Genomic DNA, 27,086 nt, shown 5'->3' with positions numbered 1-27,086 from the left:
ATCGTTATAGATCTTGCATTCCATAAAGATGTGATCCATGTTATGCTTTCACAGATTGAGACAGCTGCTTGAAGGTGTGTTTTGAAGAGCAAGTAAGGAAATTACACATACAGAATGTAACTTGAAGAGGATGAATAACGCCCTGGTTTTACAATACAAAGTGTCAGACCATAAATAAGTATTACAGCCTCCTTCCTCCCCTGCGTCTGACGTGCATTTCTACCACTGAATGAACTCTGCCAACCCCAAACTAAGGGATTGTGTGCACTCCGAACTGATAAGACTTAAGCCACCACCCAACTTCTTCCTCTCCAGCTAAAAACCCTTCCCTTCTACTCCAAGCTTTAGTGATGTCTGCTCTGCAGTGAACTCTTACAAACAGCTATGCTTACCTAATTAAGATGGCAGCACGTTTCAGCACAGGAGCCTAAATGTGTTTAGCAACAACAAACTGTCTGGTGTTGATATATGTCTACCTTAAAAGAGCAACTTAAGCCTCTCTCACTAGTTTCTCAATACAACTAAAGATCAAAGCAAGAACCCCCACCACTTTAAAAAAGATCACCTTGTTATTTTCAGTGAGCAAATATATACTACAGGTGACAGCTACCTGATGTGCAGGAATGGGACAAATGACCAGAAACTTGCAAACTGGATTTGCCACCAGAGGAAAGAAATACAAGCAGCTCCCACACCACACATCCACTGAAAGGGCTTTCAAGGCTCTTTCAAAGCCTGAGCTTCAAGCGTATCACTCACACATGGGAGTCAATATAGATTAAATAAGCCAAGTTCATTAAGAAAGATTTGAGTATGAGAGAAAGTATATATACCCAGCTTAACACTAGCCGCTCCTTTGGTTGATTCTTAATCTTCATTAAGAAATATTTCTTACGTATTCGCCAACCTACACACACAGAAAAGAGAGAAGTCACCAGCAGCTTTACTGAAACATACAGCTTACAGGCAGGACAAGGTCTGTAAGCAAAGCTAGTACTGCAATCTTAGAACAACTCATAGTGGGGCAGACAAGCTTTCATGCATACATGTTCTTCTTACCTATGTCTTTTAACGGCTCCACCACTTCCCACTTTGGCTCTGATCGGAAGAACATTGAAACATGCTGTAAGGCAATTTCTGCAAAGAAAAAGGAGGAAGGAAAAAAAAACCAAAAGAAAAGAATCAAATGTTTTTAAGACACTATATAATGTATTTATCCACACAGTAGGTAAGTTGCAATGCCAGAAGGAAGCCTGCAGGAATTCAGACTGAAAGTCAGCAAAATCACTTTAATAAGGAAACCAGATAAAAAACACAGTTAAAGGGCATTTACATCTTTCAGTTGATAACTCAGACCCAGAGAGAAAACAGAGAAGGCACTGCCTTTGGAAAACTTAGCTTTCTAGTCTGCATTCTAACTGTGCTAGATCTATATTCCCAAGTCTAAATACAATGCTCACAGCTAAGATTTCCCACATGAGGTGTAGACTACATTAGATCATGAAATGCTTCTGCTACACCAGCAAAGTTCTTTTACATCTCTTTAATGTGATCTACATTGCTATTACTACATGTAAACTGTGTAAACTACTCAGTTCTGCTTCACTACACATTTTTCTACCCTTTTCTGAGCAGGCAGAGGTATTTTGCTAGCTATCATAATCCTACACACATTTTGTGGGGGTAAAGGAAGGACACCCTTCTGGTTACTGAATTCTCTCACAGCTGGGAACACAACTGGTTTATTCATGAAGCAGTTTGAGGGGAAATCTCAGTGAGAAGTGTTGACAGTAGGGGAAGAAAGGGAATTGTGCCAACAGGGCAGTTTTCTCTAACATGGCTTATTCTGGCATAACAAACACTTTGAAAAGGTAAGGATGCACTGATCTTTCTGCACTGTATCTTCTCTAACAATATGTCAGCAAAGAGAGAACAGTGCAGTATGGATCAGCTAACTGCTCCAGTATTTAAGCAATGACAAACTGATGGTGTCTTCAAAGATCACAACCGAAGTCTTGATTGCTACTGATTTCCCAGCAACTTGCAGAAAAAAAAGTCTTGATGAAAGCACTCAGAATTATCACAGAAGTCAGTGTCTCTTTGAGGATTCAAATTGCTTGGTCAGCACTGTGATTAGCCAGACAAACTGCATCCTTAAAGAGTTACTAATAATTTACAGCTCCTCCACATCTTGTCATAAACATCCGGGAAATGTCGTTTGCACTTTGAAGCCAAAGACAGAAGAATGTTACATAAAGGGAAAACAGTAAGGCAAGTGAAAAGGAAGCAGTAAGTTCCTGCTTCAGTAGGCTCTGCTCTTCTGAAAACATGCTTTGCATTTTGCAAAGAGTCAGTTTGCCTATGAACAGTGCCGTGGGTTTCGCCACTAAGAGGAAGTTTTTTTCGGTCTATTAGGGAAATGTTTAACCATGTTCAACAGCTGAAGCTGAAGTCAAACAAAGTCTAAGAAGAAACATTTACTAATGATGAGAACTGATCCCTGGGATAAGATTTCAAGGGATGCTGTGATTTTCCAGTATTTGCAGGGAGAGGGTGTGTGACTTACTGAAGCCCTGAAAAAGCCTAGCTCAAACAGCTCTAGGAAGTCTCACAACCCGAAGTGACAGACGAGATGACCACAATTGTTCCTGTTGATTTGAAATACCTCAGAACCATGATGAACACAAAATTCAGTGTTCAGAAGACTGGGTGTTTTAACAGAAGCTTACAAATGGAGTGACAAATGTAACCACACCTTACACTCTGGTAGACAAATTCAAACACCAACCCTCCCCATTTAGTATAAAAAAGTTCTGCTTATACAGATCCTGACTCTCATCCCTCCTCTGTAAAAGAATTCAGATATTTAGATTGGACAACCACCACATGATTCGTGCACAGAGCTGGAGAAACAGTACCATACACTATTACATGCACAGTATGATCGTTTGGAAGGTTGTTCCCCCCCATACTTCAGTGTAAATCCTTGCCAGCATTCATGGAAGATACACAGACATGCCAAAGTGAAGCTGTACTGCAATTCCTCACTTACCAGTGTAGTTTACAGAATAGCTGTTTGGATCCAAGAATTTTTTTACCAGTTCACAGTTAGATAGTATGTGATGGGTAGTAATGACATCAAGATAGGCCTGGAGTCCCTTCTGTCTTTCGGCTATAAATTCACGCTCCATATTTCCAATCAATTTTTTTGGAGGAAGAGGTAGACTTAGAGCTGAGATCTTAAAAAGAGAGGAAAAAAAATATATTAACCTTGCTTTGAAAATGCATCAGGAATATAAACTAGCAACACAGAAAGTAAAACTGAATAACTCTTTTTGTACTTTGTATAGACAAATTTTCATGCTTTTTCTAGGTACCGTTATCAAGGTGAGCTAGTGAGACCACAGCTCACACCTCGCTCTGAATTAAGTGGAATGACACTTAGCCTGGAGAAGAGGAGGCTCAGGGGAGACCTCATTGCCCTCTACAACTACCTGAAGGGTGGCTGTAGCCAGGAGGGGGTTGGCCTCTTCTCCCAGGCAACAAGCACCAGAACAAGAGGACACAGTCTTAAGCTGCACCAGAGGAAATTTAGGCTGGAGGTGAGGAGAAAGTTCTTCACAGAGAGTTGTTAGCCGTTGGAATGTGCTGCCCAGGGAGGTGGTGGAGTCACCATCCCTGGAGGTGTTCAAGAGGGGATTGGACATGGCACTTGGTGCCATGGTTTAGTAGTCATGAGGTGTTGGGTGACAGGTTGGACTTGATGATCTTTGAGATCTTTTCCAACCTTATTGATTCTATGACACTGAAAATGTGAGAGGGCAGATTTTTGCTAGTGAGTCATACACAAAACTTTCCAATACTAAATGGCTACGACTTCCAGCCAAATTTTCTGAAAACCTCTACCACAGCACAAAAGCCAATTCACCATTTGTAATTTTCTCCAGATCAGATTTTTTGTTTTCTTATTTCATGGAGTGCAGATTAATACAATTCCTCTGCCTCAACCGCCTTTACAGGCAATTTAAAGCCCTTTGCAGTCAGCAGTTTAAATCTGTAGCTTCAAGTATGGTGCAACTTTTCCATTTTCTCTTCTGAAATTGCTTCTCTACAGTTTTTAAACAGCTGGATGTCTTCCAACCCAGAAATAGCTGCAATTTACCAGTGGATACATGGTAGTTGGTTTATGATGACATAAGTGAACCAAAATATCAGATAAAATTTGAAATAGGACGATGAAAAACTGTAGAGAAATGCAAAGCCTTATGTAAGTCAGATCAAAGAGATCTTCTTCGGTGTTTATATCCAATTACATCATGTGAATTGCCAGAATACATTTTTCATGTTGTTAACACATCGCTGTCCTGCAAATCAAAGCAGCATACCCTGCCTTGGGTGTGCTGAATCTCCACTGGGAGTTATCTTTAAGAAATGTGTATTGCAGGAATCAATTACAGCAGTTGCAATAACCTAATTTCTACAGCAAGCAGCTCACCAGGGAGAAGAGAGGGACTTTTGGTGTTTTAACAACTTTCATTTTAACTAGTGGAAACAGTAAAGGATTCGTGCAACAAACTGGGGCACAAGAAGCAATCCTTCTCCCTTTTTTACCACCTCCTTTTGAACACAGCAGCTGTCCCTCTGCTAACCTTGGCACTTCTCCTAATTCTCCAGTTTGAGACTGCGAATCTTGGGCTGAAAAAGAACTATAACTATGCTGGAATTACAGAAGGTGTTAACAAAAATTATCCTATCCGCTGTGCATGTTTTAATGCTCTTTTACATTCACGGGGAACACACAAAAATATCCATGAATAAACCCAGAGGCACCACTTACACACAGTAAATTTACCACATTAGTTTCAACACCAGGGCCATACAAAACTTTCACTTGACAGACCACCCCAATTCAAAAATAAGTTTCTAAACAAAAGCTAAATCCACTCCTGGTATTACTCTTTTGAGAAGCATATCAATCATAATCACCTTTACCTTCCTGACCTGACAGCTAGACACCATCAGAGAGAAAAGGACTTTAATTCAAGCTGTTTTCAAACTACTAGTATTTATTTTAAAACTTCTTTCAATAAACCCCACATCTGCTATTTTTCAGCAGAAAGTAACATTGAGGTTTCTGTAGCAATCTGCCAAAACACACAGCACAGTGAGAACGCTGTCTGCCACAGAAGAACACCTCACTGAAGTCCTGACCTTGCAAAGACCTCGCGTGCTTTCAAAGATGAACACTTCTCAGTGGCCCCAACTCTGCACTACAGTCAGGATGAGCTTCAGCACAGAAAAACCTGGGAATTAACATTCTTATCTTCAAACCACAGCCTGCTCAGGAATGTCTGTTCAAAAGCTGCAATAAAATGTTTCACAAAAGCCAGATATCTTGCTGTGAATACTGCTCCAGTAGTTCATTTGACAAAACAGAAAAGCAGCCAATGATCTCCACAAATCTCCGTCAAACAGGCAAAAAGGAAGAAATGCAGGATGGTCTGGAAGGAGATTTTCCATCCAGTACACAGCTGAGAGTTAAGGGAATTTGGCTTGAAACTTTCTGATGCTGATCGGGGTCACAGGCACAGACCTCTCATTTTCCAAGGTGTTTGGTAGGACTCATTCCCTAGCCTAGACAGTTTTGAAATTCTCAATTCTTACTAGCATTATATAGTCAGCACCAGATTAACAGCAGGAAATTTGCATTTCAACTCAATTGCAGCTATGTGGTCAAACACAGCCACACAAATCTACAGTGAGGCTAAGTGTGCCACAAGAAGAATTTAGCACTTTACACTCAAAAGAAGCTCCAGCAGTGTTCCAGCGACATTTTAGTTCTGAAGGAAGGAGACTGGGGTTTAGTTTTCTTACTGTTCATTGCTTTATACTATTTTGGGAAGGGTTAGAGGTTTTTTGCTTAGAGGGTTGTTGTTTACTCGAATTTCAATATACACAAAATGCAGGTTTAAAACCAGTCCTGAATATTGGGATAAAATATTGTTGTATAGAATTCTGCATGGGCAGAAAACTAAGGAGTGTTGCAGGTCTTGATGGATCAGAAAACTTCAGCTACAGCATCAAAAAGAGCAACTTATAAAAACCTCCTGAACAGTGAGAGAAAAGAGCTGTTTCAAAATGCTTCTCACCAGCTACTGTCTGCTGCCCTGACGCAGGGAGCTGAGCTGAAGGAACAGGGGTGTTTGTCAAAAGCAGAGTTGTACATCTTTGACAAAGGCTTAAACCTCTCTTCCTCTGCGGGGCACATAATGAAAAAAATCACACCTCTTAGGGTGCTCTTCATACTAGCCAGAAAGGGCCATCTCCAGGCAGAGATATATCTTTGCCTTTCTAGACTGTGGAAAGCAGAAACAGGGTGTGGACATCAAGGGGCAAGCAGCAGTCTTCGCTGAAGCAGACCAAGTGCTAAGGAACACTGCCTGTTCATTTAGTTGCTTCTGCATCTCCTCCCATTCCAGTCAGAGGTATGTCCTGATGATATTGTTTGATCTTTTCTAGCCATCAAAGCAGGGGGCATTTTTGTACCAGATCTTAGTATCTTCTATCTGCAAAACCTCTCATTTCAAATTTCTCCTTGATCACTTTGCAAGTTGTTGCCAAATAATTTCCCAAACCCCACACTTCTATCATTCACTCCGTCTCAGACACAAAAGTCTTTTCTTTCTGTAGTACATCATACATAAAGTATTTACCTTTGTTTTCTAGATCTTCCACTTACACTTGAACTTTTGGTACCTGTCATTTCTGAATTTTAGTCTTAAAGGTCCACTGCCCTTTCTACTAAGGCTGCCTCATTTGAAAGTTAAATGAGAAGGCAACAAAGGTTTTTCATGTCTTAACACACTCTGTTACCCACGGTTAAGAGGAGCTTGCTATAGGTGGCAGCAGAAGTGAACTCTCTTCTTTTTAAAGCTCTCTCCAAATTCCTCCTCTGTGATTGCTGCCAGAACTTCACTATGGTTAAGACCACAATGACCAACTATGTACTGTGACAACTAGTACCATCTCATTTTCCTGTATTCCCATGGGCATTTATTTAATCTCAAGCCTGGGATTCCTTTGGAGCACAAGATATCTTTGCATTACATTTATTCAGCACACCACATGAGGTTTCTAGGTCACGATGAAAGTTTCTATGTGCTACTGCACGTTCAATAAAGTAACTCTACAAGGCAACTATGCTGCATCTGTTGAATGATGACTAATTTCTCCCTCGCCCATCCACCTTCTAGCACAGGAATCAGTTATAGCAGACTATCAGAGTGCACAATTCAGCACCCTTACATGTTCTTCTTCACTGAGGTTCATTGAGCAAATAGCTGATTTGACTGGGGGATGGGGAGAGGAAGTAGAAGCAGTATGAAGGAAGCTCTTGAGCTCACACATTTAACAGTAAAAAAATTTCAAAGTCACAAAAAAAAAAATCTATCCTCAGATTGCACAAGCATTCACTTTTTATCTTGTTTGCCTGGTACTGTGGAAACATCCAGTAACAAGTTTCTCTCCTGTAAATGCCAGTCACTGCTGTTTCCCCCCTGCTCCCAAATACACTCTCTATACATATCCTGCTTTTTCCCACACAAACTAAAAAGAAATAATTGTCCTAAAAAGCAAAAGAAAGCACACAGTAAGTCCAGTGTTTAACCAAGGAACAGTTTCCAGTGATACAGAAAACCATCACATGATAAGCAGCATCTGGTAGTGCTTCTAGAGCAATATAAATAATGAGACACATAGCACTTCAATGTTGGATTTCTAAGGTTGGTTCTGTCTTGGCTTTCTTCAAATCAAAGGAGGAGTGAATAATAACACATTAAACCGGAACAAGTCACAGTGCTGAAGGGAAAGATTCAGTATTTGCCAATTTCAATATAAATTGGTCCTGCTGATGCTAAAATTGCAAGACAAAACATGAGTGAAAAGTATGCATTCAAGTCACATTTGAAGTCACAGTTTCTTCTACAGCTAAGTGAATTTGTGTTTTTTTCTTCACTGCAACACATAGAAAAAAAAATCATCACAAGACATACATCCTTCTCAAAGACATTTGATATACATACCACAGGGGTGAAAATTACCTGCAAGCTATTGTTAAGCAAGTCAAAGTCACTGTATCGCCTCACAATCTGCAAAATACAAAGACAAAGCTCAGGAATCATATTACTTTTGTCAAGATCATTTTGTTCCTCACAATCCCATCAGAGAAAAGCTATTCCCATTTATAATCTTCTTTGAAGCATTTTTGGACAAATGCATAATTTGGATTTATGTCACACTGCCAGACAGCAAAGACAACCCCAAGGAGAATGAAAATACATTTCTAAACATTATCTTAAAACAGCTTAAAAAGTATTTGCAAGAAAAGCTGCCTGCAAACAAAGCATTTTTGCCACATCAGATGCAACAAGTTTTCATAGTCATCTTCATTACTACTTGTAGGTTTTATTGGTCATGCATCAGCAGGGCAGTGATTTCAGCCCTGAGGAAGGCAGACTGCCATCTGAGATTTTAAAATGATGGCTGTACCCACACACACTGACACGTGACAGACCCTTTTTCCTGGAATATTCACAATGGCATCAGACAACGTGCCTTCAGCTGCTGGCAGTAACACTGTTTTTCTCCTAGTTTCTGACCAAAAGTATTCAAGTACTTCATGTTCTCCATTCCAAATCAACATTTTCCCTCTCCAGCTCAAATTTTAAAAGCTAGAAAGAGACAATTTTCAAACTGTTCCTAAAAAGGGCATCCTGGTTACATGAACCACAGTTTAAGGAATTACCTGCCAGCTGTTTTCTGCTGAAACTCCTCTCTGAACACGGATTATGTATTCCTAATAAAAGGAGAAAAATGTTAGAAATGGGAACTTCTAAGCTGAAGAAAGTTATTAGGTACTTTGTCAAATATGACCACTCTCCAATTATGAAACATGCAGAAACAGAAAATTCAGATCCTGAGTTTAAGTGTCGAGGTGGTGGTCAGAACTGCATTTGCTTGGACCCATCACTAGTAGCTGTCCCTCTCTGCATCATGAAGTAGAAGTCAAAGTGAGGTCCAAGACTTGTGAAGCACTTGAGCAGTTTCATTTAAGCAAGAACATAGTAAGAGTATATTCAGCACACATCTAAACCAACAAGGACTGATGAAACTTCTCCTCACCACACCTCCACTATCTACAAGTAGCCCCCAGGAATCACTGCTACCACCATAAAAGAATGTATCAGTAAAACACTCACAGCTGCCAAACCTCTAATTATCTTGTACAGGAGAGGCCACCACAAAACCTTTAGAGTAACTAGAACATATCAGCTTCTTAGGATGATAATTCTTCATTTATAATGCATGCTTAATGTTAATTACATATTAATTATGCAGATATATCTAAATCTCAGTGAACTACTTTTACATTAGTAATTCTACCACCGCAGTTACATTCATAATGCACAATTCAGTCTCTTCATTTCAAGCTCCACTGAACCTTTTATAGACTAATACCTGATCAATACAGCAATATAATTATTTGGGACTTAGTTAATTATTATTATATTAGATATCAAGAATTTTGTATACCTACTCAGACCATACTGCAAGGAATCTGTTACTTTGTTTACCTCTACTCATGTGTAAGTTTGAAAAGTCATCTAAAATCTTTTGTCATTTAAAAGATCACAGACAAGGCAAGTCCTTTTCCCAGAAAGCTCACTATCTCTGTTTTAGATACTGTTTAATTAGCAAGGAAATAAAATGTATCTAGGCTAAGTGCAGTAACAGATATTTGCTTTACCATTTGCATACACAAAGCTGTTCTTGAAGTTTATTACACAGATTACCCCATGGCAACATAGCTTACATTGAAAAGCATGAAAATGAAGGGCCAAAAAGTAAGGTGCTGCCTGAGAATATGCAACTCCTAACACTGAAGAGTTGGAGAGTGTGTAGGCAGAGAAGGGGGGATGAAGCCATAAAGTTATCTGTTCTTTTACACTTCCCCTCTAATTGTACCAGTCTGACCTAGAAGGAGAGGTCTATGTCCCCAGTGCTTTGTAAGCACATACACCATCTCTGCTAGGCTGGGCCAGGGGTGGCAGGACCCATCACCACTGCTCAGAGTACCACTAAACCCCCAGGCTTCAAAACTGAACATGCTCACACCTGCAGCTACAAAACCCAAAATAAGAGCTCAAAATTCTAAGACAAACACAAATTCAGGCCACAGCTCAGAGTATTTTGAAGCAGTAACATGCAAAAAGCTCTCTGCATTTGTGCCCAGCGATGTGTGAGCAACCCACCCAGTTACTGCCTGCAGTGAAGCCAGCATCATATGATAAACAATTTGTTAGTCAGCTCAGATGACTTTGTTCACCCTGGTACAAACTTTCAAACATATTTTATGTAAAGTGCTCAATAATTCTCCCATTGCAAATGCCACCCCATTTTTCTGAACTGCTTACATCAATAGCAGCCTTACACAAAGAAAAATAAAGGTCAAAGCATTTTGTGCCCTTTTTTCAGGTATTAAAGTTAATGCTGCATTCCAAATGATCATGAATAGACAACAATGAAATAACAAATAAAGGCATTTCCAGCACCTTCAGTTTGTGCACAAGCCCTATGAGGAGAGGGTGAGGGAGCTGGGGTTGCTTAGCCTGGAGAAGAGGAGGCTCAGGGGAGACCTTATTGCTCTCTACAACTCCCTGAAGGGAGATTGTAGACAGGTGAGGGCTGGTCTCTTCTTCCAGGCAACCAGCACCAGAACAAGAGGACACAGACTCAAGCTGCACCAGGGGAGGTTTAGACTGGATGTTGGAAAGAAATTCTTCATACAGAGAGTGGTTGGCCATTGGAATGGGCTGCCCAGGGAGGTGGTGGAGTCACCATCACTGGAGGTGTTTAAGGAAGAGACTGGATGGGGTGCATGGTGCCATGGCTTAGTTGATTAGATGGTGTTGGGTGATAGGTTGGATATGACGATCTCGAAGGTCTCTTCCAACCTGGTTTATTCTATTCTATACCAAATTTGTTCATTCTAGAACAATAACTCTATCTGGCATGTACCTGTAGTAACTAGGTAATTCAATCAATTGCTCCATGAAATATTATAAATTCAGCTTCAGATTTAAAAATCCACAACAGGTAGTTATTAGTAACTTCTTTCCAGTACTGAGAAGCATTTTCTGGTTTTGGAACCTGCCTTCAAAACCACACACTAATTCTCCACTTTCAAATGAAATGAAATGAAAACTTGTACACTGAAAAACATATGTGCCATTGGATGCAAACAAAGAATCCCTCTTCTAACATTTACCACGATGAAAAGCAAGTACAGTAAATCAAGAACTACAACTATTCCAGAGAAGCAAAGGCATCTCTTCTCAGATGGCCCTGTGCTTTCAGCCTTAACTAATCTAGAAGTTATTTACTGAAGTTTCCTTCCAAAGCCCAACACTGCCCAGGCTAAAATGCTATTCCACTTTCTAAAATTCATTTTTAAAAGCCTTTATTATCAACAGCTGTCAAATACCTGTAGCACTTTTGAACCATCTAACCTTGAGAACAAATTCTACACCAGAAAGCATGAAAACCAAAGTGATTTAAAACACCTCAAGTCCTAGCTGCTTAGTTGGAAATGACAGAAATGACCAAAATACCTAACTATTACAGTGCAATTCAAGTGTCTGTTTTCAGAAAGCCAGCCTGACATGCTCTCTTCATGTTCTCTTCCCTTACTCATTTGAAATGAAAATTAAAGCCTTTTCCTTCAAAACAAGAAGCCAAAATCCTCATAAATAGCAACAAAAATCCACAGAGCTGATTGCAATTCAGCCAGCGTAATTATGTTTGGAAACTGTGAGACAGAAACCAATTAAAGGGACACCTGGAATCCCAGATTTACCACTAACGTGGCTTTTCCTGTTTTGTGATCATTGGGGAAGTAGGAAGAGGCTACTTCACACTCAGCCAAAAGAATTGCAGCAACAGCTTATTCAGCAAGTCTCAAAGGAACGTTGGTCGTTTCTCTGAACAGCCATGTCAGTGATGATTCACCACGTTCAGTCATTCATCTTTTCTAGGACTTTGAAAGAAGCAGAGTTATTGCTCAATCCCTTCTAGCACTTACTCTATCCAGCAACTAGCTTCTTCAATTGTACCCTCAGCAAACGCTCTCGGGCAAGCAGAACACACAGATTCTTTAGACAGACTGAAGGAGTTGGGGCTGTTCAGTCTGGAGAAGAGAAGGCTCCCAGGTGACCTAATTGTGGCCTTCCAGTATCTGAAGGGGGCCTACAGGAAGGCTGGGGAAGGACTTCTCAGGATCTCAGGTAGTGATAGGACTAGGGGGAATGGAATGAAGCTGGAGGTGGGGAGATTCAGGCTGGATGTGAGGAGGAAGTTCTTCACCATGAGAGTGGTGAGACCCTGGAATGGGTTGTCCAGGGAGGTGGTTGAGGCCCCGTCCCTGGAGGTGTTTAAGACCAGGCTGGATGAGGCTCTGTCCAGCCTGATCTAGTGTGGGGTGTCCCTGCCCATGGCAGGGGGCTTGGAACTAGATGATCCTTGTGGTCCCTTCCAACCCTGAATGATACTATGATACCACCATCACAGTATCTTATTGCACACAACCACCGGTCAATATGACAGTCTTCTCTTCTGGAGAGGCCGGTGATACAGAACTCAAGGCTCAGAGGTCATTCTCACAGCAAGACGATATTAAAAAGTCAGATTTGGGCCACAACTATTTTCTCCACACATAGTCAAGGAGCATTGCTCCATCTAGTTCTGGTTTGGAGTCCTAGAGCACTAATCAAAACCCTTCTTTATGTGATGGGGTTCACCACCTGAAAGAAGAGAGCATAACTCTTCAGATGCGGTTATTAGTTCTATCTGTACAGAAAAGCTAAGTCTGCACCATGCTCTTCCTGTCACCACCAACCACAACAAAGAACTGAACACCTCAGCCCTACCTTGTCAGTACAACTAATGAATGACTAAGTGGTCCTCTGGGCTTTTTTAGGCTCGGGAATAAAGTCTTTAGATATGGGAATAAAGTCGATAATGAGACTGAAAGTCAAAGCATAGCTACAGTAAAAAAAGCCAGGATAAGAAATACAATCCCATTCCCAATATCTGCCATGGCTACACATAATCAGCAGACCACAGTAAGCTGAGTTTTAGTGAGAAGTTGATACTTCCTATTGCCTCTGCACAGCAACAAGCTTGTCTCGGGATTATAATTAGCACCACTGATATACGCTTCCCATAGGACCAAAGAAGAGCTTTCAGCTCTGCAAGGCAAAAGCCTAAATGGGCATAAGCATTTATTACTCTGCCAATTCTGTTTTGTTTAGGGGGAAAAAAAAAATCTGGATTACCACAATTTTCTGAGCCAGCTTGATTTGATACTGGGACTGAGACTGTGCCCATAGGAAATAAATGAAAGCGCAAGGAAAACAGGCACACTAAAAGTCTTTCTGTTTAGCTGTGTCATCTAGCACAGGCAAACATGATGGAAAAAGCTTAAGAAAGGGCTAGTGATTACCAGAGGTCATTCCTGCCAACAATTTTAGGGATCAACAACCAGGCTCTGTGTGGTCTATGTTAGCTACACTCATGCAGAAATTCCCATGGCATCTTTCACTCCTACACGAATGGTTCAAAACCTTTCCTATGACTCAGTTTCCCAAACAACTTCAAAGAAGCCCTAACAGCTGCTGGCTGGCAAAGAAAGGACTCAGCCTGCAGAAGAGTGACAACTTCCCGCTAGTGATTCTACCCTGGGGCAGCAAGTCTACTGGATAAAACTACATTGGAGCCACCAACAACACAGGCCATAAAATCATTCCCCAAGATAACCTCTCTAAGTCACTCCAGGCTCCCATACAGGTAAGGCTTGTACATCCACTGCTCTTCCCATCAAAATTGCCAAGCCAGATCCTGCCACAATCTCAATATTCCAGCAGCAGTTCCATGCACATTGTTAATGATGCCAAGCAATGCAGTTTGACCTATGGGATCATTTTCCAGAAGGTGCTGGGAAGAGGAAGTGAGGAGCAGGGAAAGCTGTATGACCCCAGTTGCGTGCTATCATTACCTAAAATCTTCTTCCTACCACTACAGAGTGCTGGATAGTTTCTGAAAAAGAGTGTTTTCCAACATCCATATGGATCAGTGACAACCATGCTGCACTTCTCCATCCTGCTGCCAATAACTGTTTCACAATCACTGCCTGGGATTAAGGTTATCCTGAACTTACCCATTTTCACACACAGCAAACATTTAGGTGGTTCCCCCCACCCCCCGCCCCGGTATTCTAGCACTTACTAAAATATCAGCATCAGCAGCTCACAGCTACTCAGCTAATTTTGCTAACATTCCTAGGTGAAAGTTGCACAGCAAATCACCTCCAAATGTTTAACAATTGCTGTTTATCACCTCTCCTTGTTTTTGAAACAGAAAGCAAACAGGAAAGGCTTTTGCTGAGGTAAGTGGTGAATTTAGAGATTCATCTAATAAAATGCAGAGTCTTGCCAGTGTTGGGTAATACATTCTGGTTTACCAAGAAAACAGTGTCTACATTTCTGGCTCAGCACAGGCAGCCTGTTTTTTCCACAGATTTCTTCTTTACATCTGTTTAATCCAACAGGCTGGAAAAGCCAACCATTATAAAGATCCAGGTCACCTTCAGGTCACATCAACTGAAAGTTTGAAAGGGCTTTATTTTATAAGCATTAAAGAGAGGAAAGCCTAATTAAGCATGAATACAATCCCTGCTTAAGTAGGCTGGCTTGGAACAATTTCTAGTGAGAAGCTCTTTTAAATGTTTATTTAGAAAATCTCCCATGTGCAAAGTAGAAACAAAATCAGGAAAGCTGCTCAAGCTCAGAGACCTCTTCCTTACAGGGCACAGTATTTGCTATTGCACAACCTGCCATTAAGCCCATCTGAGGCAGGAGCATTAAGGGCAGCGTTCACCTGCACTGTAAACAATGCAAGTGTTTGTCCGGGGACACGACAGATTGCACATGCCCCAGTATCCTTGGTGCAGCAATGAGTGAGCCACTAGAGCACACATTTGCATGCAATGAAACCTACTGAACAAGAAAAGTTCTGGAAGGAGACATGAGAAGCAACAGCTCTTTAGTACCACCATGGCCTCCACCAGAAAAGCAAAATCCTCAGTGTTTTTCAGGAAATACCCCCCAGCCAATAAAAACATCCTAATTACACTGCAACAGTCTGCAGGGCAGTGGATTTACTAAGATATGATACTCTGGTAACATTTTGACTGTGATCTTTTGCTGGAGTTACACATGCAATGCTAATTTAGTAAGTTTGCTGGTGGAAACCTTCAGTATTGGAGTATCTGAAATTAGGTGTGATAAGACAGCTATCTTTTTTGAGCTCAAGCTAGAGGGGGAAGGTGGGAGGTGGTCAAGCTTACTTAGTAAATGCAATGGAAAAACTGCTTTTCCAAAACCTCTCTAAGAGTTCCCTGTCTAAAGCCACCCCTAGTTGTAGCTTCATTTTTTGTTGTTGTTCCAAAGTGAAGGCAACCTTGTAGAGATTGAATTCCTTATAAAGCAGATGTGCAAAGTCCTTTACAAGCTTTTAACATAAATCCTACTGCTCTAGAAACATATGGCTCCAGTTTTTTGTATCACAGAACAACAAAGGGAAGATGTAAATGATTTTTCAATGTTCTTCTAATCTAAAAGCTATGAGTGTCAACATTCATCATGGCTTAAGGAAAATGAAAAGCTCTGGAAGTGTGTTACCAAGGGATTTCTTTAAGCTATTCCTTTCCAATGCCTTTAAGACAACAATGTACTGTAGCAGAATTGGCTGCTTCACTACTTCAATTCAAACATGAAATGCATAAAAAAGGAAAACCACCTCAGAAAGTAATTAAAGAATGCTCAGCAGTCTCTTGCTAGTGGTTTCACTACTGTAAAGTGCTCTGAAACTTGTATGTACAGATGTGAAGTTCTTATTAAGGAATATGTCTAGATTAATGTGGAAGAAAGTAACATCCTATTTTAAAGCTTAGAAAGATATCTACTTTTAAATGTTGAATATACAGATGAAATATTGCAATGTGAAGCAAGTTCAATAGCCAACATTTATCACAGCTTCAGTGCTGAAAATGCCTCTGTTGTGAGAACACAGCCTTTTGGCATTAAAATGAGACACTTGCAAATGGCATAATGTATTGGATGTAATTCCACTCCTGTTGAATTCAAGGAATGCAATGGCAACAAAACAGCTTCATTTTCTGCAAAATGGTTGTACACATACCTGCCAAGAGCACCGAACTCTGCCTATGAAAAGCTGCCCAACACACTCCTGCAAGTTATCATAGTATCAGTCAGGGTTGGAAGGGACCACAAGGATCATCTAGTTCCAAACCCCCTGCCATGGGCAGGGACACCTCACACTAGATCAGGCTGGCCAGAGCCTCATCCAGCCTGGTCTTAAACACCTCCAGGGATGGGGCCTCAACCACCTCCCTGGACAACCCATTCCAGGGCTTCACCACTCTCATGGTGAAGAACCTCCTCCTCACATCCAGCCTGAATCTCCCCACCTCCAGCTTCATTCCATTCCCCCTAGTCCTATCACTACCTGAGATCCTGAGAAGTCCCTCCCCAGCCTTCCTGTAGGCCCCCTTCAGATACTGGAAGGCCACAATTAGGTCACCTGGGAGCCTTCTCTTCTCCAGACTGAACAGCCCCAACTCCTTCAGTCTGCCCTCATAGGAGAGGTGCTCCAGCCCCCTGATCATCCTCGTGGCCCTTCTGTTACACTCACTTGCTCTCCTCAGGCAGTGCTAGGGACAGAAGCGTGCAGCAAGAGACAAAATGAAGCTGACAGGGTTTGCTCATGTAATTTCAAATCTATTAAGTGAGGTACCTTTGGAATGCACCTGCTACACACAATATCTTTGGCTGTCAAAGTGAAAAAGACTTCATAAACAATTCTGTGCTACAGAATTGTTCGTATGTAAGTGCATGTTCCAACAGAACTCACGGCTGCTTGTAACACACTTAACTGGGAAAACAACTTCTGTTAAGAAAAGAAAAGGCTTAATTTTCATCTTCAGTTATCAGTGGAAATAAATACACAGAAATTACATCAGCTGACAATTTCTTTTGCTGCAACACAAAAGCATGAAGATTATGTACCAGCTGAGATGTCCTAACTCAAGTAAGAGCTGCTGAGCTCTTCTGACTTAAAAGAGACATCAAAAGCTCCTGAGAATGCCAGAAAATTTTGCAGTTGATTTCCTAGCAGTCTAAACACCACATTTACTAGGGGCTTGACATGCTCTTACTAAGCAAGAAGTCAAAATACTCAAAAATACTCAGCACTGGTTAGGCCACACCTTGAGTACTGTGTCCAGTTCTGGGCCCCTCAGTTTAGGAAAGATGTTGACTTGCTGGAACATGTCCGGAGAAGGACAACGAAGCTGGTGAGGGGTTTGGAGCACAAGCCCTATGAGGAGAGGCTGAGGGAGCTGGGGTTGCTTAGCCTGGAGAAGAGGAGGCTCAGGGGAGACCTTATTGCTCTCTACAACTACCTGAAGGGAGGTTGTAGCCAGGTGGGGGTTGGTCTCTTTTCCCAGGCAACCAGCACCAGAACAAGAGGACACAGTCTCAATCTGTGCCAGGGGAGGTTTAGACTGGATGTTAGGAAGAAGTTCTTCATAGAAAGAATTATTGGCCATTGGAATGGGCTGCCCAGGGAGGTGGTGAAGTCACCATCACTGGAGGTGTTTAAAGAAGAGACTGGATGGGGCACTTGTTGCCATGGTTTAGTTAATTAGATAGTGTTGGACTCGATGATCCCAAAGATCTTTTCCAACCTGTTTATTTCTATTCTATTCAACACTAGCATTGCCCCTTCTTAGGTTTCTGGAGAATTCAGGTTAAGCATGTAGTAGTTTCAGGCTTTGCTTTCACTTTTGTTTCTTTTTAGTTCTACCTTCATCCCCAGGAAACAGAAACTCTGCCAAGCACAGCCCTTGAGTCAATACTATTAAGTTTACACTTACCCAGTCTTTTGTATTAAATTTAAATTAACAGAAGCTGCTTAGAACAATAGACAAGCAAACTATCCATTTCACACAAGCTTTGGTTTTCTGCATGGTATTTCACCATGTCTGCAGAGCTTTTCCTGACATTCTTCACCTTTTCCTTAGCTGGCTCTCAGAAGACTTCAGCATCCATAGAAGGTTTATATTATCAACAGTTCAGATGCCATATTAAAGCTCTACCTAACCCGGACCCAAATCATCTTCATATGATCTACAGAGGGGGAAGAAAGAGAGGGGTGGGGAAATAACTATAAATGCAAGTCTGAAGCAGTTCTGGCAACACTAAGCAGCATTATAAAATTTTAATACACACTGCTGACAAACTAATAGAAAATTTATTCATGTCTGCCTTTGTACTGCAGCTTGAGAACAAGTTTAGCATGTGAAGACCTACTTCTTCAAACGTTAGTTTGGGATGAAGAGTTGTACAGATCTACAGATCTTTTGAAGGTATTGCTTTAAGGTGGAATGAGGAAGAAACCCAAGAAGCATTCAGTTAATGACAACCTGTTCTCCTAGATCTATAATAAAGTAATATACAGTCTTAATGCCCCACAAAAGCACTTCAACCCTTATTTATTTCTTAGAGGGGCTTCATTTACAAACCTCTTCAATCACAAGGATCCATTTCTGTGGCTTATTTAAACCAGGAAAGCTCAAACCAGGGCCTGCATCGCCTACCACTAAACAAAATGATTCAGGTACTAGAGACATAAGATGTGTCCAAAATAACAAAATAGTCAGAGCAAGTAAGAAACCAAGTCCCTGTTACAGCTTCCTGTATTTTGTTATTCCACACTGCCTCTATATAAACCATCTGTGCTACACACACTTCAAGCCATCTTTCAACTATCAACAGGGCTCCTGCAGTAAAACAAACAATTACTAATAGATGTATCTCAGAGACAGATTTTAAATCAAAAGGCACAGTGCTCCAGCATTCTGTTATTACCAAAAGATCAGAACAAATCAGTAGAGAATTTTTTTTATGAACATCCATTAGTAACAGAACACAGAGATGAAAGACAGAGGGCGGGGGGGAGGCAGGGAGGGGGTAGCAACATTTACTATCACACTCACCCAGAGAAGACAACACACACAGAGTTTGGATTGAAAAACTACTTCCAAGTGCTCATTCTGAAAGAATTTTGTGACTTTTTTTTTCTTCCCCACAACCAGTATCATGCAAACCAAAGGAAAGAACACAAAAAGCTATTGTCATTTTCATGAGGAAAAGAAAAACAACCCAAAAAGTGTAATAAGGCATGATGGAAATGAGTTAGCAGTGGAACTGTAAGCTGGGCTGCTACGTGGAGAGTATTAGGGGCGATACAGCATCTCACAGGACTTGGCACATGCACCCCTCAGCTACTGACACAGGTAGAAAGCACCAGGTTTGACAGAAAGCAAACCTCATTAGTTTTATTTATAAGAGTTGCAATGGTTGTAAGTCACAGCCTGCAGGATTCACAAGATCTTCTGGACAATTCCTCATCTGTAACTTCTGTTCAGAGGAAGACTGGAACGCTAACCAATAGCAGTTCCTCAAACAAAAATCCCACTTTTTAAGTGCAGATTACTTATAGGAAAAGTATTTAATAAGACAGTCTACAGATTAGTTGTATATCCAGTTATCTACAGTTCTTGTCATTCAGGCTAAAAGTATTCACCAGATGCAAGGACTCAGGAAGAGAGCTCAGCAATGCAGGAATTAAGAGCTGTGTATGGGGCAGAAGAACACCCTCTTCTCCATTTCAAACGTGCTTCCTAATAGCATATCTGCTGCTGAAGTGTCTCTGGCCTCCTTTTAGCCCAACATCCCAGCTCTCAGCTAAAGCAGGAATCAGAAACGACAGCCAGCTCTCTCTGATTCACAGTACTGCTTGGCCATAACACAAGCCAACGTAGTTTTGGAAATGGAAAATAACTGCAAGCAGGAGTTGTGAAATTTGGACCATTACTGCATGCTCAAAGACAGTACAGTTCCTATTGAGGTGCTGTCCTGACGTCCCAGAAGAACTGATGTGTGACCTAAAAGTCACGGCGAGGCTCATGGTGCTGAGCGTCCCCACTGCTCACGGCAAAGCGGGGCTGCACGCTCAGTCAGTCTCTGCAGCCCTCCCCGCAGCCACCCAGCCGGACCCACGGGCAAACGGTGCCCGTTCAAACGTACCCTCACCACAGCTGCCGAAATGAGGCAGACAGAGCCCACCTCTGCTCCAAGCGCTGTAACACACCCCAAGAAAAACAGAAATGACAACAACTTGTTCAGTCAGAAGGCACAAGGCCTCCCTCGGGGCGGACACGAGGCCGAGACAACCCGAGCCCCGCACTGACTGCACCCCCAAGCCCCAGACGGCACCGTCACCATCAGCGGGAGCTGTGGCAGGCTGCAGAACTCAATACTGCTTAGCAGAGAGGAGCGGCAGGAGCACAGCAACTCCCGGCTCGCTGCAGGAGACCAGGCAACGGCGGCACCGCCACCTCCCCAAGGCAAAGGCTCCCCGGGAGGTGAAACCGGCGCTCCTGGGGTCTCGGCCCCGCTGCCTCCCCCACCGCGTCACCCTCACCCACCCCCAGCACCACAGCAGCCGCCCCATGCCCCCACACAGCCCCGGCCCACCCCCCAACAGCCCCGGGCGCTGCTCTTGCCCACTCTCTGCCTCCTGTTGCCCCCGGCCTCGCTCCAGCCGGGCTGAACCACAGGCCCCCGCCCAGCCCCGCTCCCCCCAGCACCGCCTGTGCCCCAGCCCGGCCCTGCGCACCCCAGGCACCATTCCGGGCACCCCGCTCCACGCCACCCCTTTCTCGGCTCCCTACCGTTACCCCACTTCGCTCCCCCTGTCCCCCACCACCCCCGGCACCGGCCGCTCCCGCCGCCCCCCGCGGCCCGGCCTGCCTGCCGCCGCCGCTCACCGTATGGGAGTGCAGGCTCTGGCTGGCCTCGATCTGCGCTGTCAGCGGCACCGTGTCGTCCAGCAGCACCTTACCGGCCGGCGGCTTCTCCATGAAGGCCATATCGAGACGGAGAGCGGGAGCCCCGCGCCTACAACCTGCTTCCCAGGGCAGCTCCCGGCGCGGCCGCCGCTGTCAACACGGCACCGCCGCGCCGCCGGGCCTTAGCGCCGCCTGCCCGCTCGTCGCCACCGGCCGCCAGGGGGCGCCGCGCGCGCGGCTGCGAGGGGCAGGCCTGGCCGTGTGCGGCAGGGCACGCCCCCGGGAGCGGGAGGGCGGAGGCGGGTCCCGGTGTGTACTCTGGTCCCCGGGACTGATAACAGGGGCAGGAGCTGGGTGGGGGCGATAGAACGCCTGTGCCTGCTCGCTCCTCTGCACCGGGAGAGTCGCCCCCCTGCCCCGACTCTGCCCAGTCCGGCGCGTCGTGCTGCTCCGGTGGCACGAAGGGCTGCGCGAAAGGCATTAGCGCCGTGACGCTGCTGCTGTTCGCAGTGAAACTTCAAAGGGCGGGCGCGCCTGCTGCTCTTTATCTTTTGGGGTTTCTTTCAGTTATTAAATGATAAAACCTCCCAGAGCCTCTAGGACCTTCAACTCAAATCGAAGTTTTTTTTTCAACAACCAGATTTCAAATGGTTAAATTTAGCGTCATTCATTATAATTCCACGGCTCTATTGCATGGCAGAAAACTATTTCATTGCTACGTGGCTCTTGGGAACCTCCTGCACATGGAATGCTCGTCTGCCTTTCCCTTTCACAAGGCAGGCAGGAATTCATCTCACAGAAGATGCCGCAATCAGATGGCAGGGTGTGTCTGTGGTACAGCTCAAACAGGTGTTGCAAATAGCCTCATGTCACTTCCCTGCTGACAGGAAAAGGGGTTGTGAGCCCTGGTTAAGCAGCTCAACTGACGGTCGTGAAATATCAACCTTTCCCATCTACTCCTTATACGGTGACCTAGGGGGTTTAGAGTCATATTAATTATTGCCCCAACCCCTCCTCTACCATCTTATCCTCATGTTTATTTTGTTAATAGGCATCAACACAATGAGAAACTGGTTTGTATAGCAAAAGCCAGAGATCAGCAGTGACCCAAGGCAGAACAAAGGGAAATGAAGCAACTCAAACGAGAGAGGGGAAGCTCTCACCATGTACTGATTCCATGTTGCAGACAGGCAGATCCTGTGCTTTCAGAACAGAAGGCATAGTGAAATTAAATGTCTCTACATTACCCCTCCCTCAACACCAGGAGCTGTTGCCACAGTGCAACTGCACTTAACAAGGCATCACTCCCAGACAGTGTAACCAAGTAGCCTCCACCAGTTTGAGGACAGCTCTTGAGGTTATCTGTAGTCAGTAACATGTGCATTTCTGCTGCAGAGACAGAAGCATCCCTGAAAAATTTCTTAGTTTACAATAACCTCATGTTGCTGCTAATAGTTTAACCTGGATATTTGGCAAATGAATTTACCAACAGCCAAGGTACTTTCAGTGGGCTAAGAGAGACAAGCCATAGCTGATACTGAACAAAACTGCCTCTTTGTCTTGGTCACAGGAGCACAAAGTGCCTTTAAGTACAGGCAGTGACAATACAGTCCCTTAAAAGCCTCCTTCAAAGAAAGTTTCAGAGGCTTTTATCATTAAAGCTAACTTTCTTGTTTCCTTATAATGGGGTATTTTCAGATATCTAAAGAATTTCAGAGTAGAAGTCACATCTCTAGCTAAACCAGGCAGAGTACACTGTATGTGAAGGCTGGCCACTACTCGTTTGCAGAGCTAAGGAAGAACACTGCAAAAAGGCCCAGCTAGAGCTGCCATGGAGACAACAGATCCTGCAGTACCTGTGTGTCAGTACCTCCACTTCTGTTCTGCTTGTTAATTGCTCCTTCTCACCGATGTGTGTCAGTAATACAACTACTTTGTCAAGAGGGAACAAATTTTAACTGACCATAGCTAGTGTGGACTGCAATTTTGCCAAGAACAGCCTTGGTAAAAGCCCTGACACTCCAGGCTTCTCACTGTAGCAGAGCGAATGCTTCTCTAAACATGTCACTCCTGTCATAGTAAGTGCCTAGTTCCACTGGTTTCATCTTGGCAACTGGCAAGAAAAAACTAAAAGCTCCAAGTTCTACAAAGGTCAAGCTTGTGCATTGTCTGAAACGTTTGGGATGGATTTTTCTTGCCCTTTTACTGGATTAAGTGATGTAATGTAAAAAAAGAGTCAAAATCAAGAGCACATTTGTGGCCTTTATAGTAAAGCAGCACAGAATCAACAGCTCTAACTGTCTGGCACCATGACTTTCACCATCCCTTCCATAACAGTGGTTCCACTTTCTTTGGCTTTACATGATACTGAAATGTGTGCAACAGAACCCTTCAGTCGTTTAACTTCCGCTGCAGCTACAACTTCTTCACCAGTATACAAAGGAGCTGGAAATCTGATCTCCTGCGAAAGAAATATACAACCTTGACCAGGCATTTTAGTACCCAGAAGTGCAGAAATAAGTCCATTGATTAGAACTCCATGTACAATAGTTCTCCCAAACTTAGATTTCTTTGCAAACTCTTCACTCAAATGTAAAGGATTTGTGTCACCTGTTAAATCAGAAAAAGCAACAACATCATCCTGGGTAAAAGCTTTGCTAAGTTCAGCTTTGTCTCCAACTTTGATGTGTAAACTCTGTAGTACAGGATATCCAAGCAGCAAGCTCATAGCTGTTAGCTTTGTCAAGGCTTTTTGTTGGAAACCACCTCCAGGAATTCCATGCCTGAAGAGCTGCAACATCTCAAGTAACTTCTTCTTTGTACAACCACACCAGCAACTGCATTCAGTCCAAGACTAGGTCTCTGCTGTTGCCAGCTAATGCAAGAAGGAATGGAGATGTCTAGTTTGAGGGGAAGAAAAAAACAACACACAAACAAAAAGCAGCAATAAACAAACTAAAACATTAAATAAAACAAAAGTTTGCCATCAAGTGCACTTGGAAAATACTTACATTTTCCTTCTACATAAAGATTAAAAACTTAAGAGCTATGCCCAGATTTTTGTTTAGTCATCGCTTCAGAGACAAAGAACTCTTGGAACTCATTTTATTAAGCAGCATCTTCAGGGAAAAATAATCTCTGGAAGTCCATGCTCATGCATGAATTTTTAAACTATGTCAGTCAACTGCAACTATTAAGAAAGGGCAGAATGGGGCAGGGGAAATAAAAGACTGGACCAAGACATGGGCTGAGAACAAAAGTTCCCCCAAATTATTTCCTCACAGCTGTATTCATGAGATCAGGACTTTTCACTGGAATGAAACTATAAAGTAATCAGCCAGCCATTACTGGCACATTTTGTAAGATTCACTGTAAGAAGGGATTTGCTTAAACACAGGCCTACACACCTGCATTGAAAAGCATTTTAATCTCAAATCAGGATGATTTTTGTCCAGGCCACCTGTCTGTGAAGAAGCAGTGTGCTCAGCTAGCCAGACAGCCTTAGAGGAAGAACTGATAGTGGGGGAAGCCATCCAGCCCCAAGAAGGCTTTACCTGCAGCACTCGAAAGGCACACCTCTTGTTCTGGTAGAAGCCCAGCAATGTTAGAGCGCTCCACAGCCTGACAAGGCCACTAAGTGAAAAGAAAACACAATATATTAGTAAAATTAGTTTTTCTCTGTTTTCCCAAAAGAAAAATATCTTCAATAAAAAACTTCTTATATGAAGAGTGACAGAACCTTAACTGAGCTCAACAGCAGGTAATTTCACCAGTGAGCTCCAGCAGCAGCACTGTGCCCTGAAGGGTTATTGCACTGACTGCTGTCTCTTGGCCCAGACATCTATTGTAACCTTTTCAGGTTCAGTTTACTCACCCTGTCCTTGTTCTGTATCATAGTATCATTCAGGGTTGGAAGGGACCACAAGGATCATCTAGTTCCAACCCCCCTGCCATGGGCAGGGTATGGTTAAGTTCCTTCTTAAGTCACCTGCTGTTGTCTTCACCATATAAATACTGTAACCGTTCTCACCTATACTACAGAGACAGATTTAAAGATGCCTATTTCAGCGGTGCTTAGCTCCTGTTTTAAAGCAGGGATCATGTGGGTCACCACATTTTCACTATTTTTTAATTTCTTTTTTGCATGCTGTATCAGCTATCTGCAAATTAAGGCTTCAGAGACCATTCTTAGCTTGAGTTCTGTTTTCTTATGATAAGCAGCTGAAGTGCATACCTACTGCACCTTACCTACTAATAACTCTTAATATGGCAGACACAGTTTTTTCCTCATACGTTAAGACATCAACAGGCAAAGCTGCTCCAACCTATGAAAAACAATAAATTCTGAGTTAATAAGCATCATGCTATGCTTCTATAGTGGTTTATATGCAAGAGTCATACTCACTGCCAGCACATGACATTATTAAGGTGTTATGCTTAAACCTCACACGAGCGTTTTGGCTACACCACCACCTGATTTTACACAGGATTCTTCCTCTCAGAACTTTTTAGACAGAAGCCATTTTAAAATGCACACTACAGCTGAAGAAACAGGGACACAGCTGTGATGTGACTGGGTTAAAGCCACCCAGCAATACTGTAAACAAAGCAAGAATAGCGCTGTGGACTTCCTCATCCAGGAAGCCATTCCCTTCCCATAGTTTTCCTTTTAAAAGCTCACTACTATACAAACATCAAAACCCCAAACTCTGACAGCCAGACATGCTGGAGCCACTTGACTATAGGCGTCAATACAAACCACACCACCTCAGCTTCATGAGGAGCAAGTCACAACGCAGGCTAAAGAGCAAGGAACTGATTCCCGGAGCGGCAAAGCAAACACACTTATGCTGTCCCCGCACGTCCAAGGCTCCAGCCTGGGCGCTCAGCCTACTCTCCTCTCCCGCTTAGATACTGCCCTACAGCCAGACAAGCTCATTTCAGGGGTAGGGCCAACAGAAAACCGCCCGCAGAAGCCAGGGACTCGCTGTCTGCTCCCGCAAAGCTCTCCTGGGCCCAGCTCGAAGCCGTCAGGCAAGGGAAGGCGCCTGGCCCCGGTCCCGGCCCACCTCTCCATGAAGCTCCCTCAGGGCCGACACCACCAGCTGCTTGAACTGCGCGGCGGTGGGCCGAGTCACCCCGTCCGGCAGCTCCCTGCGGGGAAAGAGAGGAGAGGGCAGGCTGGAGGGCCGGGCGGCAGCGGCGGGCCGCAGGCCGGGAGGCGCGCGCCACTGCCACTCACAGCCGCACGCGCAGGTACTGGTACTCCGCCGCGCTCCGCAGCACGCGCCGCTCGAAGCTGGCGGCCGGCGGCTCCGCACGCGCCATCCGCCGCCCCCCGCCGCGCACCGCCGCACGTCCCTGCTCAGCCAATACGGACGCGGCACCGCCCGACCTTCTACGGCGGCTCCGCGGGGTCAGCTCCTCGGCGTCGCCATGGCGACCGGGCGCGGGCACCTTCTAGTCGCCGGGCCGGCTCCGACGTCCTCGGTCGCCGCCGCCTCTCCGTTACGCCGAGGCATCCGCTGGGGAAGGTCATAGCTCGCCACTACTTCGGCGAGGGCCGCCCTTGGGGAACGTCCGGCCCCGGAGCAGAGCAGCGTGCTGCTGCCGGTGCTCGGCGACTGCTCTCTAGGGGTAGGCTGGAGAACCTAGCTATGCCAGTGAGAAGCAGCCCTTGCTTCCCCCTTGGGTTGACCTCTCCGTGCTGCATCCTCCCTCTGTGCCCCAGGGCCCCTAAACCCGCCGTGTGGGAAATTTGAGCTTAGCCTTTTCAGGCTGAGGAAGGCAACAAGCCGTCTTCGAAATTAATCTCTGGGAAGCTGTGGAAACAGATGGTGTTTCCGAGTGCTACATGCTTTTAGCTTCAGGAGGACAAACATTGAACACTCCACAATAAACATGCTCTTGGAGAGGGGCTAGCAGGGATGATCCTTCCCCTTCCCTTTAAACCAATTATGTTGGTCCTGATGCAGCTCCCGGGGGAGCACCTTGTCTGGCACCATACCAGGCTACAACTATTGAGGGCATCATGCTC

At 44.0% G+C, this 27,086-nt stretch overlaps 3 protein-coding genes across 8 annotated transcripts in view; all 3 read right to left on the bottom strand.

The window, feature by feature from the left end:
- Positions 1 to 21,231, bottom strand: part of PXK (PX domain containing serine/threonine kinase like) — a 38,700-nt gene extending 17,469 nt beyond the window's left edge. For 2 of the 4 annotated variants that reach the window (XM_068154225.1, XM_068154226.1), the window contains exons 1-6: positions 21,029 to 21,231; positions 8,804 to 8,854; positions 8,100 to 8,147; positions 3,053 to 3,239; positions 1,060 to 1,137; positions 834 to 907 (exon numbers count right to left, since the gene is read on the bottom strand). In XM_068154225.1, coding sequence (XP_068010326.1) covers positions 834 to 907; positions 1,060 to 1,137; positions 3,053 to 3,239; positions 8,100 to 8,147; positions 8,804 to 8,854; positions 21,029 to 21,130 — 540 coding nt within the window. In that variant the 5' untranslated portion in view covers positions 21,131 to 21,231. The remainder of the gene's footprint in view (positions 1 to 833; positions 908 to 1,059; positions 1,138 to 3,052; positions 3,240 to 8,099; positions 8,148 to 8,803; positions 8,855 to 21,028) is intronic. The other 2 variants (XM_068154223.1, XM_068154224.1) reach the window with 1 other exon arrangement.
- A 2,060-nt stretch (positions 21,232 to 23,291) lies between these two features.
- On the bottom strand, positions 23,292 to 23,849 carry HTD2 (hydroxyacyl-thioester dehydratase type 2). The gene has a single exon (XM_068154218.1). The coding sequence runs from the start codon at positions 23,847 to 23,849 to the stop codon at positions 23,343 to 23,345; it is 507 nt and encodes a 168-aa protein (XP_068010319.1). The 3' UTR covers positions 23,292 to 23,342.
- Positions 23,572 to 26,624, bottom strand: RPP14 (ribonuclease P/MRP subunit p14). Of its 3 annotated transcripts, none has more exons than XM_068154220.1 (5): positions 26,292 to 26,624; positions 26,119 to 26,203; positions 25,298 to 25,374; positions 24,604 to 24,682; positions 23,572 to 23,659 (listed from the first exon to the last, which is right to left on the bottom strand). In XM_068154220.1, the coding sequence occupies exons 1-5, from the start codon at positions 26,375 to 26,377 to the stop codon at positions 23,636 to 23,638; spliced, it is 351 nt and encodes a 116-aa protein (XP_068010321.1). In that variant the 5' UTR covers positions 26,378 to 26,624; the 3' UTR covers positions 23,572 to 23,635. The 3 variants fall into 3 exon arrangements, with proteins under 3 accessions (XP_068010321.1, XP_068010323.1, XP_068010320.1); XM_068154222.1 differs by lacking the exon at positions 23,572 to 23,659 and adding an exon at positions 23,837 to 23,924; XM_068154219.1 differs by lacking the exon at positions 23,572 to 23,659 and adding an exon at positions 23,862 to 23,949.
- Positions 26,625 to 27,086: the final 462 nt, after the last annotated feature.

This window comes from Melanerpes formicivorus, unplaced genomic scaffold (assembly GCF_026170545.1).
Source record: "Melanerpes formicivorus ecotype bairdi unplaced genomic scaffold, bMelFor1.0.p_v2 SCAF_28, whole genome shotgun sequence".
NCBI lineage: Eukaryota > Metazoa > Chordata > Aves > Piciformes > Picidae > Melanerpes > Melanerpes formicivorus.
The sequence above is the reverse complement of the archived record's forward strand: the minus strand, read 5'-3'. Positions and strand labels throughout refer to the sequence as shown.

What these genes read in the sequence shown, in the direction of transcription:
- RPP14 (XM_068154219.1), bottom strand. Translation starts at nt 26,377, where the DNA reads ATGGCGCGTGCGGAGCCGCCGGCCGCCAGCTTCGAGCGGCGCGTGCTG. An exon ending in TGAGGGAGCTTCATGGAGAG is followed by an intron (nt 25,375 to 26,118) that starts GTGGGCCGGGAC and finishes TGTTTTTCATAG; the next exon opens with GTTGGAGCAGCTTTGCCTGT. An exon ending in ATATTAAGAGTTATTAGTAG is followed by an intron (nt 24,683 to 25,297) that starts GTAAGGTGCAGT and finishes CTTTTCACTTAG; the next exon opens with TGGCCTTGTCAGGCTGTGGA.
- HTD2 (XM_068154218.1), bottom strand. Translation starts at nt 23,849, where the DNA reads ATGTTGCAGCTCTTCAGGCATGGAATTCCTGGAGGTGGTTTCCAACAA.